Source organism: Polistes fuscatus, unplaced genomic scaffold (genome assembly GCF_010416935.1).
Source record: "Polistes fuscatus isolate 324 unplaced genomic scaffold, CU_Pfus_HIC Scaffold14, whole genome shotgun sequence".
Taxonomy (NCBI): domain Eukaryota; kingdom Metazoa; phylum Arthropoda; class Insecta; order Hymenoptera; family Vespidae; genus Polistes; species Polistes fuscatus.
The window spans coordinates 5,022,851-5,038,163 of record NW_025113042.1 but is presented as its reverse complement, the minus strand read 5'-3'; the positions used below and the strand labels follow the sequence as shown (position 1 = coordinate 5,038,163).

General features: G+C 28.6%; 3 protein-coding genes across 7 annotated transcripts; 1 reads left to right on the top strand and 2 right to left on the bottom strand.

Moving 5' to 3' along the window:
* Positions 1–16: 16 nt before the first annotated feature.
* Positions 17–1,166, bottom strand: LOC122514216 (TM2 domain-containing protein CG10795). The gene is made up of 3 exons (XM_043630902.1): positions 926–1,166; positions 638–719; positions 17–541 (listed from the first exon to the last, which is right to left on the bottom strand). The coding sequence occupies exons 1-3, from the start codon at positions 1,125–1,127 to the stop codon at positions 265–267; spliced, it is 561 nt and encodes a 186-aa protein (XP_043486837.1). The 5' UTR covers positions 1,128–1,166; the 3' UTR covers positions 17–264.
* Positions 1,167–2,042: 876 nt separating this feature from the next.
* On the top strand, positions 2,043–9,382 carry LOC122514203 (GRB10-interacting GYF protein 2). 2 transcript variants are annotated; one of them, XM_043630868.1, is made up of 17 exons: positions 2,043–2,145; positions 3,056–3,100; positions 3,221–3,452; positions 3,592–3,765; positions 3,859–4,060; positions 4,131–4,341; positions 4,465–5,437; positions 5,775–6,131; positions 6,213–6,329; positions 6,408–6,518; positions 6,587–6,679; positions 6,865–7,304; positions 7,396–7,594; positions 7,672–7,872; positions 8,159–8,582; positions 8,660–8,889; positions 8,972–9,382. In XM_043630868.1, exons 2-17 carry the CDS (start codon positions 3,069–3,071, stop codon positions 9,095–9,097), a joined length of 4,122 nt encoding a protein of 1,373 aa, XP_043486803.1. In that variant the 5' UTR covers positions 2,043–2,145; positions 3,056–3,068; the 3' UTR covers positions 9,098–9,382. The 2 variants fall into 2 exon arrangements, with proteins under 2 accessions (XP_043486803.1, XP_043486802.1); XM_043630867.1 differs by having other exon boundaries at positions 6,213–6,518.
* A 510-nt stretch (positions 9,383–9,892) lies between these two features.
* Positions 9,893–15,210, bottom strand: LOC122514210 (phosphatidylinositol N-acetylglucosaminyltransferase subunit A). Of its 4 annotated transcripts, none has more exons than XM_043630885.1 (8): positions 13,426–15,210; positions 13,163–13,319; positions 12,900–13,079; positions 12,563–12,797; positions 12,133–12,430; positions 11,697–12,057; positions 11,572–11,654; positions 9,893–10,068 (listed from the first exon to the last, which is right to left on the bottom strand). In XM_043630885.1, coding segments are annotated over exons 1-8 (1,338 nt in total). In that variant the 5' UTR covers positions 13,449–15,210; the 3' UTR covers positions 9,893–10,067. The 4 variants fall into 4 exon arrangements, with proteins under 4 accessions (XP_043486820.1, XP_043486822.1, XP_043486818.1 ...); XM_043630887.1 differs by having other exon boundaries at positions 11,572–11,633; positions 13,426–15,208; XM_043630883.1 differs by lacking the exon at positions 9,893–10,068 and having other exon boundaries at positions 11,397–11,654.
* Between the last annotated feature and the right edge of the window lie 103 nt (positions 15,211–15,313).

The following is a 15,313-nucleotide window of genomic DNA, read 5'->3' as shown; positions in this document are numbered from 1 at the left end:
AAATTCAAATGGATGATTTATAAATAAAAACAAAAATTTATTGAATTATATACAATTTTTCATTGAAAAACATATCTACAAGATAGCCTTTTTTGATAAGACTTGTTATAGCATTAATATAAAGAATAATACATCCAAATATAATTTAAGATAATAGAACTTATATGCAGAAGATCATTGCTCATCATTGCTCGTGGTAGATGCAATAGTTATAGAATTTCTTAAAATAATGATTACTTCTGTGCTGCCATTGTAAGAACAAAATCAACTATCGTATTGTGGCACTCTGTACGTGAAGTTATTACTTGTAACAATATTAATTCCGGCACCATAATATGGCATAACATAATGCGAACCATCTGCTGGGCCAACAATCTGCGTTGCTATTAATATAACATCTGCAAATTGACCCAGGAAGAGAAAACCTAAGGTACTTAATTTCAACAATCCAAGTGCTGGATATCCAAGATAAAATCGATCCGCGCCAAACATACCCAAAAATATAGACAATAGTAAAGTTGTTTCAAAGGAATATCCATTACTGTAAATGATTATAAAAGAATATTCGTTGTGATAAATTATGTGTGTTAATTAATGTATATAAATTAATAATGTATGTATACACAACAACACATACGTCCATCTACAAGGTATATCCTTTTTAAAAGTATTATTCCTCGTTTCTGTACAAATAAGCCCATCTGCGGCTAGACATAAAACTGAAAAATTAAATTATTCATTATTATTCATTAAGTTTACATAATTCTAATTTCTATTGATCTCTATATACGCATACAGAGTGTATTTTAAGAAAAAGTATATAAAGATGAAATATTAAAAAGCTTAATACTGTTATTGATACAAATGATAAATATAAGTAATATAAATATTATAAGCAAATATATGAATATATAATTAAATTTACCTCTAGCTTTATTATCTTTCGTACATCCTTTAGGTTGTTGAGTCTTTTTATCTATGAAATCATAATCGGGATGAGGGCAGATGTATTGTCCAATTCGCAAATTACTACAGTCAATTTCATATGTGTTATCGGCAGCATTGCTGTATAAAATTAATAAAGAAAGTAACCAAATTACATTAAAAAGTTCTGCTGGATAACGCATAACGTTTCATTTTAGATTAATACTATTATTGTTACACCGTAATGCGAGTCACTGCTAGTTCATGATTAAGTGATATCTGCATTTTTGTTGTATGTATTTTGAACATAATGTAAAGAGACACGAGCGCGCTGCTGTCGTTTTCATACTTTAAGTTCTTAGAACAGGATCGGCGGTAATATTCCCTTCTGATTACGAAAAAAACTATTATACTAGATTTGAATGGCTAGAACAGTATGTGGTTACATTTTTGTCGTATAACATTGGTTGCCAATCAGCATGTGATTTATTGAATGTAACCAATCAGTATACGATTTTATCTAACGAATCTCTTAGAGTCATTTTCATAATTTATGATCTTTGACTATAAGAGAAATATTTGAATACAGTAGAGCGTCAATTCTAAACAATAAGTTATTGTTTAAATCTCTTGTTCTATATAATTTCAATTTATAAAGTTTGAAGATGATATATGAATTTTTTCTAATTTTTTCAAAGACTTTGATGTACCGAAAAATGAAAATGTTTATAGAGTAAGAGCTAACATACTCAGATTCTAATAATAATATAGTAATATAAATGACATATAAATACTATTATTATATTGATAATTATATTGTTCTGTAAATTCTTAAATAGAGTTTAATTGTATTAATATCAATTTAATACAAATCGTAGATGGTATACGATGACGGGAAATCATAAATGAAAATACTTATTGTTAAAGACAGTTAACGATAATCAATATAAGAAAAAGGGAAAAAGAGCTTTTTGTCACATAAACACGAACTATGAACGTTACGAAAAGGAAATGTCCGTCTGAAAACTACATCGATGGTGGCATCAATATTTATACCAAGTGTCAACTCTATATAATCATTTATAGTTAATGTTTTTATGCATGGAAGAATTTTGTATGTCAGACATGCCAACTACATCCGCATGCGCTTTATTCCAAAAAAATCATCAGCCATATTGGTGTGTTTTATCGCTGCTCTTAATTATTTCAAAGATCACAAAGGTATTTCTTTTATTTGTTTGGAAACTTTTTATCATTATTTTATATAGCATTAATAAATACTTTTTCAAGATTTGTCTAAATAAATGAATCTTTTATTCGGGATTTAACGTGACATGTATCGACAAAAAAAGTTTGGTTAATATTGCCACCTTGGCTTAGAAAATTGCATCGTTAGACAATATTTCATAAATAAAGATATAATATATTTGCTCTATTAAGAATGATTAAATGATAACATATATTTAGTATCTTTATTTATCTATTAAAGGTAACTTTGTAATTATAGCATCTTAGAGAAAATTGCTCGCAACATGCCATTTCTACCGTCTGTTGTGTACTTTGTTATTTTATTTTATTCTTTATGTGTTGCATTTATCTTTTAAAAATAAAATTTCAACCTTGAGTCTTTAATAAAAATAATTTTTATTATTTTTATTATGCAACATCTCAAAGTTTAAAACCATTAATTATTTTTCTTTTCTTTTTTTTTTTCTTTTTTTAATGCGTTACTTATTATTTTACTATAATTTTCCTTTTTCATATATATATCTCTCTCTCTCATTTCTTATATATTTACAATATTTATTATATCGTTAGATTTTTATAGAATATTTGAATGCATATAAATTCTATATTTTTTATGCTGAGCAATACAACATTTTCTCTATTCTTCATATTCAATAATCATTTTCTTTTTTTTTTATATATATACATTATTTAGTTTATTTATGAACATGCTAATATTTAATCTTATAACAATAATTTTTAAAAATTTACGTTATATTTTTGTTATTATATAAACTGTGTTGTAATATCTCATTTTTCTTGTTGTTTTCTTTTTATTCTCTCTCTCTCTCTCTCTCTCTCTCTCTCTCTCTCTCTCTCTTTCTTTCTCTTTTTTATTTTGTAGCAAATAGTACATCATGACGGATTCTATGAAGTTTGGTCCTGACTGGTACGTAATAATGAATAATATTTACTATTGACACAATATATGTCAGCATAATATCATTGGAAATAAAAATTAATGATAAATAAATAGGTATTTATATATTAAATCTATCCATGTAAATAGGTTGCGTAATCTCTCAGGAGAAAATTCTAATAGTAGTGGTACTAGTGGAAGTACTTCGACTTTAAGTACTCCTCGATATCAATTAGCGGAGCATAGGTATGGAAGAGAAGAGATGCTGGCTTTATTTGACCGTAATTATAAACCACCTGAGCCATTGATAACGTTTTCAACATTATACGTTGACAAAACTCAACTTCCATTGGCTCTTATACAGATGACAGAAGATGAAACTGTAAGTAAGACTAATAAATTTTTTAATTTAAATTAGTAAAACAATTTCTAACGCTATTTGTGGTAAATATTATCAATTTCTTTTGTTTGGGATAATCAATGATATATAAATATAATATTGAAATAATGTAAATATTTAGCGTTTATGGAATGGAGGTGTGACTAATATTGGAGGCCGTGGAAGAGGTGGAAGTGTAGATCGTGGAGGGAGAAGTAGAAATGGAAGAGGTGGTTTATATTCTCATTATTCTAGAGCAGTTGGTTTCGAGGATCCTAGTGAGGTAATTCGCATCGATTCAGGCCAATCTTTTCAAGTATGTAATATCTCTTCTAAAGACATAAACAGATGTATTCTTCTAAACTTTGATAAAATTAAACATTTTATATTGTTCTATACTATTATTTAGGCAAGAAATCGACCATTTGAAAGATCTCAAAGCGAACGTGGCTGGTCAGAAAGAAATGGATCCTCGGATCCAATTGAATGGAATGGTTCTACTAGTCCTAGAAAAGAATTATCTCGTGGGACTAGTGGAAGTTCTCTTATGGAAAGTAATTGGCGACGATATAGAAATGGTGGAGAAGATGATGAGGGTTGGCGTAAGTGGGGTAAGTAAACCTTACTTATTCTATTTCAGCAAATTGTAGAGTTATATTTATTTATATATCGTTCATATAGGTAGAAATAGTTGGCGCGAAGGAGGTAGTATAGATAGGGACAGGCTGGATAGAAATGAAGGTGATAACGAAGAAAATCGAAGCGTTGGTGGACGATGGGAATTTCGTGGGAATCATAGATCTCCTCACGAAACGAACCATCTTCCTCCACCTCGTACGGCACGTACATGGGAATCTAATCATCATGATAATCATGATAATCTTCCAGAATGGTAATTTTTCCAAAATTTATTATACATTTATATTACATTTTCTAGTACTTGATTGGTAATAATGTTAAATCTTCTTGAAATATGAAATCATATTAAAGTGTCATTTATATATACGTATATTAGGGCGACTGAAAATCCTAGCGAAAGCGGAGGTCGATTTGATGCTTCAGGAGCATTTCATGGAGGAATGTATTCCGATGATGATGATGAAGGAATTATTAACGTAAGAAATTCTCAAGAGTTAAGGACTCGACGTGTCTCAGAAGGAAATGCTTCCGGTACATCAAAGTCTAATAACAAATCTTTGTCATACGGCACAGCCCAGGGACAAGTAGAAAATCGTCATATAAATGATTGTACTGGTACTAAGCATAGAGAAAAATCCAAATCTGTTCGTTTAATAGAAGAAAAAGATAACACTACAGAAAGAGACGTTTGTAATTCTCCAAATAAAGCAGTTCTTTCAACATCTAGCAATACTTCAGCAAAAAGTTTATCATCTACTACATCTTCGTCTGCTTCTCTTACTATATCATTAGTGACAAATGTAAATACTAATAATATCGAAAGCGATAAAATTCCATCAAATGATACAGATAATAAATGTTCAAGTGTGATACATGACAGAGGAACTGTAGAATTAGCAGTTGATAAGGATATAATAACGCCTACTGCAAATAGACAATTATCCATACAAGCAGAATCACAAAAGGTTACGCATGAATCAATAATAGATAATGTAAAAAAGTCAGAAGATGATCTAGATAGAATGAAGGAAAAAGCTGATGCTCTAGTGGCCACATTAATGGCCGATGAAGAAAGCCATAGAGAAAAAGCGGCAACTATATCTCCATCTATGAGCAATCAACAAACATCTTCGAATGTGCAAGAAAAATGGTTTTATCGTGATCCACAAGGTGAAGTACAGGGTCCATTTTTAGCAAGTGAAATGGCAGAATGGTGCAAAGCTGGATATTTTACTGCTGGATTAATGGTAAGAAGGACTTGCGATGAGAGATATACTACTTTAGGGGAGTTAATGAAAATTTGCGGGAGAGTGCCATTTATTCCAGGGCCATCCATTCCTCCCTTAAAGGTAAACAATTTTTTCTTTAATATTTTGGACTATTATATTTTAAACGAAGTATCGTGTGTATATATATATTTTTATCATTTTTAGAATCTTGTAAAATTTTATTATCAAGGTGTTTATAAATTATACTTAACTTTTTTCTTATACTTCAAATAATAAGATTTAATATCACTAAATGATAATTTGTATGACCATCTAATAATAAATTATAAGACAATGCATATTATTTAATCAAGTAATTTTCTCATTAGATATACATAATCATTATTTATTAAGTAATTTAAAGAAAACAAGATTCTTTATCTTCAATTTGCCAAGTTATTGAAAAATATGTTTTCAGTTGTCCGAACCAGTAATACCATCTGTTCCTAGTACAGTACCTGCTGGTATAGCTGCTACTACTCTACCAAAGTCTGGGATAGAAGATCCTTTACTTTTACTTCAATATCAACATATGCGTTTATTACAAAATCAACAATTATTATTAAGACAAATGAGAACATCAGCTATAGCTAAACTTTCTCAATCTGAACATTGGGCAACTCTAAGTCCTATTGAACAGAACCAATTAATACTCCAATATGTTATTCAGGATTCTGAAATACCAGATATGTCAATATCTGCTAATCCATTTGTGCCTCATCTTACACCATCACCGTCAAATCCTGTTATACAATTATTTAATCAAATGCAACAGGTTAGTAACATTTTTATTAATATACGTTTGTATATATGTTATATGAATACAATATTTGCATGGTATTGTAACTACAAACAGGCAAAGGTACAGCCCGAACCTCATCTACCATCTAGTTCACAAACCGGTGCTGCAGGACATCCTGGCCAGATAGATCCTATACAACAACTTATTCAACAAATGGGCGGCATTCAAAACGTACCTACAATTTCACAACCAAATTTAAATTCTGCTTCGTCTCAAGAAGATAATCCTATAAAATCATTGTTACGACAGCTTAATGTTAATGCAAGTGGACATCCGCAAACGTCTCATATTGATACCGTTTGGCCACATTCACCTCCACAAATAACTCCGCAATTTAATGCTCAAAATTGGTTGACACAGGTATGTTTTTGTACTTTTAAGTGTTACACTTAATGTATACAATTTTATTCATAATACTTGTATCATAGGTGGGACCTATACCTGCGGTACCGCCTGGACAATTACCTACTACACTTTGGAATTTACATGCTAAAGAAATAAAAACGGAACAACAAATATTAGTAAGTATAACCCATTTGCAATGATTTAATCCCTGCATGGAGAGTCTGTCATAAGTGAAGATAATCGCCCCTGTTTCTTCCCTCGGTGGCCAACTAAGAAAAAAGGATTATGCTTGTATTAAATATAGAGTAACTTTTATTAATGTATAATCAATACAATTAAATGTGTATTTATTTGTTTTTAGGAAGAACAGAATCTTAAGTTGCAAGAACAAAGAAAGAAAGAAGAATTGAAAAAACAAGAAGAATTACAAAGACAAGCTGAAAAAGAGAAAGCTAAAAGAAAGCAGGAAGAAGAACAAGTTAGACAAGCAGAAGAGGCAAAACGAAAAGAAGAAGAGGAAAGGAAAAAGAAGGAAGAGGAAAAGAAACGTAAAGAAGAAGAAAAGCGAAAACAAGAAGAAGAACAAAAGAAAAAGGAAGAGAAAAAACGTAAAGAAGAAGAAAAGAAGAAAAGAGAGGAAGAAAAACGAAAACAGGAAGAGGAAAATATTAAAAGGAAGCAAGAAGAAGAAAAAAGAAGACGAGAAGAGATTAAAAAGCAAGAAGAAAAACATAAGAAAGAAGAAGAAAAAAAGAAAAAATTAGAAGAGGAACAAAGAAAACAAGAAGAAGAAAGAATCAAGTATATCTTTATCTTATATATAAATTATTGATTTTATATATATAATTTGTTTCCTATTAAATATTCTAATTTAATTATATTGTTATTTCAGGAAAGAAGCAGAAGCACGCAAACTGCTCGAGGCTGAAGAACAGGCACGACGTACCGAACAAAGGCGTCGAGAAGCAGAAGCTCTTCGTAAACTTCAAGAAAGAAGTAAAGCACCATGGGCTCAGGCACCTCGTACGCCTGCTCCTACAACTCATGCTTCACTTGCAGAAATTCAAAGGCTAGAACGAGAGAAAAAAGCAGTAATTAATTCTTTATCAATAATGTTGATACTTCAATTTTATTAATATTTTTTTGCTAATAATTTTAATAATTATAGGAAGAGCAACGGTATCAGCAATTAATGCAACAACAATTAGCACAACAAAAAGTTGTAGAGGCAGTACAAGAAGCAGCAGCGGCAGATTCGTCCAAACGTTTACAATTTAAATGGGCAGAAAAAGCTACATCTTCTAATAAACCTCTTCAAGTAAAAAGTCTTACACAAATTCAACAAGAGGAGCAAGAACGCATTGCTAAGGTAAATACATATATGTATATGTGCGTGTGCGTGTGCGCGCGCGCGCGCGTGTGTGTATATATATATATTCAATATTACAAAAATACATTTTAATTATTGTTGGGGAAAATAATTATTAACGAAATGGTATTATTTTGCATTGTATCGTTGTAGTCATATATATTATGTATATATAAAAATATGTAAAACGTATTACATAAGGTAAGTAAAATTCTAATAATTTTAGTAAACAACTCGAGATATTTGATATATTATAAAATATTATATCGCAAAAATAAATTTTTAGCAACAAGAAAAAGAAAGACAGGAAAAAGTAGGACAAAAAGAGTCGACTAGTGTCCTTCCTAATGCCGGTATATGGGGCACAGCTTCACAATGTCTGAATTGGACTAATTCGAGTTCATCTAGTAATAGTCAAGCTTGGTCCACTAATACTAATAATACTAGCGGTTTTTGGGATGATCCTACAACTATACAAAGATCGTCTCTTACTACTAAACAGACGTCAAGACCAGCAACAACAAAATCTACTTCTAACCAACAGCCTCAACAACAGCAACAGCAACAACAGAATAATAAATCAACTAAAAATAAAGTAAAAAAGGAAGAAGAACTAGTAAAAAAATTATTCGAACAAAACACTGCCAAGCTTGACGACTTTACACAGTGGTGCAACAAGGCTTTGAGCGGTATACAAGCTTCTGTTGACAGTAAGTAGTTCATTTATATTGTAACTAATAATTTTGTAATTTATATTTATCTCTGTATTCATAATTTGCCTATTTAGTACCTACATTTGTTGGATTTTTACGAGATATTGAATCACCATACGAAGTAAAAGAATATGTACGTGTGTACCTTGGGGATAATAAACAAAGCACAGAATTTGCAAAGCAATTTTTAGAAAAGAGAAGTAAGTGGCGTTCGGCGCAGAGGCCTCAAGCGCAGGTAGATAATTTGTGTAAACCTGCACCAGCCGTAAACCCAAATGCTCCTACCGAATTCCAGGAAGTTAAGGTATTATTGAAAAGCATTTGGCTTATTATTAAAACATTAAGACATTCAGAATAATTGTTGTGTATACGATTCGTTTATATAGGGAAAATCTAAGAAACCCAAGAAAGGAAAAATGTTTAAAGTAGACAATAGGATTCTTGGCTTTAGCGTAACTGCGGCACCTGATCGTATAAATGTGGGAGATCGCGATTATGGAGAAGACGTTTAAGCGCATTCCGTGCAATTATAACTAAAATTGAGGAAATTGTGCAACGCTCAATTCATCAAATGGTTCGTTATTTATTTATTGTAGGTCATAAAGGTTTGAAAGATTCTATTGTGAATATAATAACAAATTTATGAAACACAAACAATTTTTCTGTCATCGAATAGAATCATCTACTAGAAAAAGTTTTAATACATTTTATTTTCCATAATAGGAACCTCTTATGAACTTGTGTATGGCGTAGCATTATTATTTCTTTATTCGATTAAAGATAGATTCCGTATCTAACTATACCCATTGTATATACTGTTTAACAACAATTTATTAAATAATCTGAAAATGTTTTGCTTTAGATATGCGACATCTAACATTGACAAAATTTTATAAAATTTCATCACTATCATTTTAGTACATAGATAAAATACAAAGAATTTATGTCAATCTATAACTTGTATACATAGAAACATCACAGTCGATAGCAATATGTGCTTGTAAAGGTATTTAAACGGTAAATTTAACATTGTTAAAACTTATTTAAAGTCATGGAGATATATATATATATATATTTCATCATTGTACAGAGCACAGCATAATGTGCATCAGTGTTAAGCAATCGAGCATGTCGTATATATGAATCCTATGGATTTCTTACTTTCTAGCAAATATATAAATTCTGCTTTATATTATATTTCATAAACCATTTAGAAAACAGTAAATCGCACTTTTTCTGCAGTAAACAAATCTTTCGTATGGTAATAAATATAAACTATACTATGATCCATAAGAAAATGTTATATGTAATATTACATTGTTTCCAAATAATAAATGATGAATGAAAAGTTGCAAGCAAGATTGCTCTTGCTATGCTTCGCATACTAACCTGTATAATAGTAACTTATATTATGTTTATAAATATAGCTTTCTTCTTCTTTTTTTCCCCCCTCAAGAAAGGTAGATGCATTACTTCGTATTATCTGCAGAACACAAATTTTTCTATTATTTAATAAGTTTTAAAAAGTAATTATTTGTATTTGTAACTATAGTGCAGATATATTGTACAAAATAATAAAATTAAAACATTTGTTAATAATTTTACAAACCATTTTAGAAAATGCAAGATATATAATAATAATAATAATAATTACAATTACTGAAAATAATGCATGTCTAAAACTGAATCTTATCAACATTAATTTTGTATTTTTTTTTTGGAATTAAATGTCTAGCATTATGGAATCGTTGCAGAATTGAATTACTACATTAAGTAAAACTTCAGTAAAATTTTATCTATAACCATAAATATTATGCTTAAAAAATCATCTATCTGATTTCATGATGCATAAATATTTGTAGACATTTTAACTTTTTGTTTCTAATTGAACTTATAGATTAATAAAATGGCACGGATACTCTATCCTTTGCGCGGAATGTTACGACAGATCTGACCGCTCATATTATAATGATTGTTAATTAAGGTTCATTGGTTTTCTCTTAGAATTTGTGTAAAATAATTTTAGGAGAATTCCGTTGGCTCTTATATGAAAGATTTATGTATAAATAGAAAAATGTACAGTAATACAATGATGATTAGGCGGCAGAAACAGATAATTGATATTGTATCAATATTATTATTGTATCTAACGGACAATATATTAAAATAAATATTACTATATTTTCAATTGGATAGTTTTGATTATTTGTTCTATATATATATATATATATATATATATATGATTCAAATAATTGTTATTCTCAAAGATATATATTAGCTTTTCACATAATTTTATTTATATGTAAAAAATAATAGAAAAAGAAATTCAAAAATAAAAATTAGAAATCTACGTAATAATTGAATGTAAATAAAAATTCTGTTGCTGCATCATCTTTTTTACTGATAAGAAAAAAAATATAAAAACATATATAAAATTCAAATTCCTTTTCTTTAAACATTATTTATAGTAACATTTATACTTTGGATATATTATTGATATTTTTTATTCATAACATTTTGGATTTATTTTACAAACATTTTAAACAATAATGTATGATTTAAAACAGCATTTAAATTTAGCACATATTAAGTGTGGAAAGTATATGCTGTTTAAAATTTCCTACAAATACATATTTCTCTGTTGTGTTTAATTTAATTAACTAGATATTTTAACTATTAAATGTAATAGAAATGAATGTACAAAAAAATAATAGCTTAAAAGAAAACATAAATAACTTCGTAAATGAATCATTAATTTCTATATACTTATTCCTTCCAAATGAGATGGATAATTTAATACTTTTTTCTATAAAATAGGAGAAATTTATTGAAAACATTATACAGATAGGCACGCACGCACGCACACCCACCCTAATAAGGCAGATTTACAAAATTACGTATAATTTTTTCCTTGAAAATTCCTTTCATTTAATTTCGTTACATTTTTTCGTCAATATATATAAAATATATATGGTTTTTTGCTTACCATTTTTTCTCCTTTGAAGATGCTATATGATTTCCTTTATAATCCTTCACGATGTCAATATACTGTAAATATATTATGTCAATCTAATTTGAAGTATAAATATAAAATAAAATCTTATAGTTTACCTTTCTGGGAACCATACATTCTAAAGCTTTTAATATAATGTAGCATAGAGATACCACTAACAGATATGGTAATACACCGCTCTGAATGTAACTTATTAATTGTTGACCTAAATTTTTCTTTGCTTCTTTAGAGACTAAATCGTAAACAATTTCAGTTCTTTTAGTAATGTTGAACCAATTATAAAATAAACTTATTCTTCTATGCACTTCAAACGGAGGACTAATATTTCCTGTCGCATAGTCTAACATAGCTTGCTCTAATCCTTTAATAAGATCTGGTACTGTTGGTTCCACCAAATAAATTAAATCTGGTGGTAATACTTCAGGTATTCCTCCAACTTTAGTAGATACAACTTGTAAACTAAAAAGTCAAAAATGAATATAAAATCAATGCTTTTATATATAGTTTTTGAGCACAGCTTTAGAAAATGCATACCCACAAGAGGCAGCTTCAACAATTGCCATGCAATAAGCTTCTGTGAGACTAGTATTTAAAAATATATGACCTTTATTCAAAACGTGTTTAACTTGAGCATGTTCCAAACTTCCAAGCAATGTAACTCTGTGCTGTAATAAATTTCGTTCTCGTATTTCTTCTATAAGCCATCGTTTTGGACCATCTCCCCCAATTAAGAAGTTCACATTATTATGTCGTGAACATATTTCAGGTATTATATGGGCTAAGAGATCAACTCCTTTACGATAAACTAATCGTGATACTACTACTATAGTAACTGCAGAAACAATGAGATTTTATATTATATCATTTTAATAGTACGTATCATATAGTTACTTATATAGTAATCATATAGTTATAGTTAATTGTTTAGATCTTTTATAATAAAGTAACAATCGAAGTAACTTACTGAATTCTTTACTTCGTTTGTTAATATTGGGTGTAAAAAGCATAGCATCTACAGCATTCGGAATAACGGATACCTTTTCTTTATGAACCTTTGCTCGCAAAACAGTATTTTCTTTTCCTATATGTGATACGCATATACAATGATCGCAATCTGCTAAAGAAATTTCTAAAAATTTATTTGTTAAAATAGCAGATGCATCTGCAAAACCAAACAATGAATGATCTGTGAAAACTGTCTGGAAAAACAAAATATACAAAATATAAATTCATTTATTTAATATTTCGATAAGTTCATATTTCAAGTTCAACATTTAATAAATGTAATTAATGCACTTTACCTTCAACCCCATTAATCTGCCAATTAACATTCCTTCGTGCGCTAAAGCAGAAAATGCAGAGTGTCCATGTATTATCTCTATTTCTTCTCTAATTAGTATATACCGAATGAGGGGAATAGAACATATCATCGTTGGTAAAATACATTGATTGTAAAATACTCTGACTGGAATATAATATACCTTTAATGTAAAATAAAAGTAAAGATTAAATAGATTCCCAGAAATAAGAAATTTGTCAATATCTTATACGCATGAGGCTATACTTTTAATCCATTGGTCATATAACGTATTCCAATTCGATCCTTATATGAATGCGTTAATACTACAACCTTATGTCCTCTTTCTAACAAACATTGTGATAAATTAAATATATGCTCTTCGACGCCACCCATATTGGGATAAAAAAAGTCTGATATCATGCTGAAAAATTTAATTTATAATTAACATAATATTAATTAATGTCTTATTTATGCAATTAACATTCATTTAAGTTTTTTATTTTTCATCATAAAAATTCACTACAAACCATATTTTATGTTGTAAGTTCATTATTATTGCTTCTTTCTTTTATTTATGGAAATATTTTATTCATTAATATTGTCTGTTACTGCACATTTACATTTTATGTACCGTTTCGACAGCTTGACTAATACAATTCTATATTTGTTTACTTCAAATTAATGAATATTAAATCATTGAAAGAGAGAGTTAAAAACATGGTTTTTTTATTTTCATCGTTGTCATATAGATCTTTATTACACTTCATTTCAAGCACGAGTATTTACCATGTAACTACTACAGGTGCTGCTTAGATGATATTATTGCTAACGCGGGAATTTCAAATATGCGTTTTTATCGAATACGTGCGTGCGTGCGCCACATAATGTCCTTGTTATGTACTTACATATATCGACCAAGTATTTCTCAAATTAAATAAATGCGTTTTGTAATCATTGATTTTTGAATAAGGTACTGTACAACTTTAAATATTATATTACTTTACACTTGAAACTTATTTCCCCCGTTATTTAATTGATTAATCTCTTGTCTTTTGTATACAAAAACTCTTTCAACATTCTTCATAGTTTTGAAAACAATCTATAATATTTGGGCGTATTGATTTTTAATGACCATTCTATATTCATATATTGTAAAAAGTAATAATTATGACCACATCAAAGCTATAATAATTATCAATAGCATTGTATTATATAATATACATCAGGTTCTCTATGCTAATGTACACCAAGTCCTAATATATATGCTTATATGCTATGCTACTTTGGAGAAAATATCAATCATAAAAATCGTTAAATTTTCTTATTTTTTTTATAGTCGTACAAGATCAATTCTAAAAGCATTCAATTTTTAATCCCTTTATACTTTCTATCATACGAACATATTATAACTACAAAATATAACAGACTTCTTGACAGTTAAAATATTAAATATAAAATAAGTCTACAAAGCAGCTCACTAAATTGCCTTATAAGTAACATCTATAAGTAACATTTATGTATATATGCGTATGCCTCTTTAACAGGGTATATAAACTTACTTTATAATCATTTTGTTTAAAAGTAAAGAAATGTAATGTGTTTTACGAAAGTTGTATCTTGACGAAATGTGATACACATAGAAATACACGAATATGGCATATACCTATATTATCTAATATATTTACATCATTTTAGATTGTTATACGGAATGGTTCAATAACTATTACCACCATCTTAAATATGCAAAACTATGAAAATTCGAAAAAATGTCTTCATTAACGAAATGAAAACTTAAGAAAAAATCGTTATCATCATCGTATCATGGTCCCTTCTATATAGTTTAATCACAATCTTTTCTACAAACAATCTTTTCTATAATTTTCGTTAATTAAAAAATGTTAGAAACGGTAATAGTTATTGATTCACTCACATCAATAGATACAAGTAAACAAAAAATATCATATTTATACTTAATAATTAGGTAACTAAAATGATTAATATCTAACACGTTGCTTTCAATTGTATCTATATAAATTGATATAAATTGATATAAATATTTAAAAAGCATGAAATGTACATATTAACATACAATATTCTAAAAATAAGTATTTTATTTTCCAATTAGCATCTTCAAAAAGTATCAATAACCGCTTTTTAAAAATTCTTTTTAATGGAATTATATTATAATTATACATACAGCACTTCGCACAATTGTAATTTTTGATACTATTCCAGAAATATACACAATATTGTTCTTTTAACAAATATAAGGCAATGATAAAACGAAAGAACTTTATAAACTTTTAAACGTGTGAAAATGATATATTTAGATAAAATATTATAAATAGTTAACTATTGGTAAAACATATTTATAGTACAACAATATAAAATATATACAGTATGTCACTTAAGATG

Excerpts from the sequence above, each read along its gene's own strand:
- LOC122514216 (XM_043630902.1), bottom strand. The coding sequence starts at position 1,127 with ATGCGTTATCCAGCAGAACTTTTTAATGTAATTTGGTTACTTTCTTTA. Across the intron at positions 720-925 it reads GAAAGATAATAAAGCTAGAG|TTTTATGTCTAGCCGCAGAT; the intron begins GTAAATTTAATT and ends TTAATTTTTCAG. Across the intron at positions 542-637 it reads GATATACCTTGTAGATGGAC|TAATGGATATTCCTTTGAAA; the intron begins GTATGTGTTGTT and ends AATCATTTACAG.
- LOC122514203 (XM_043630867.1), top strand. The coding sequence starts at position 3,069 with ATGACGGATTCTATGAAGTTTGGTCCTGACTG. Across the intron at positions 3,766-3,858 it reads ATTCAGGCCAATCTTTTCAA|GCAAGAAATCGACCATTTGA; the intron begins GTATGTAATATC and ends ACTATTATTTAG. Across the intron at positions 7,873-8,158 it reads AGCAAGAACGCATTGCTAAG|CAACAAGAAAAAGAAAGACA; the intron begins GTAAATACATAT and ends ATAAATTTTTAG.
- LOC122514210 (XM_043630883.1), bottom strand. The coding sequence starts at position 13,448 with ATGAACTTACAACATAAAATATG. Across the intron at positions 13,320-13,425 it reads AACTTACAACATAAAATATG|CATGATATCAGACTTTTTTT; the intron begins GTTTGTAGTGAA and ends TAAATTTTTCAG. Across the intron at positions 12,431-12,562 it reads CAAACGAAGTAAAGAATTCA|TTACTATAGTAGTAGTATCA; the intron begins GTAAGTTACTTC and ends TTGTTTCTGCAG.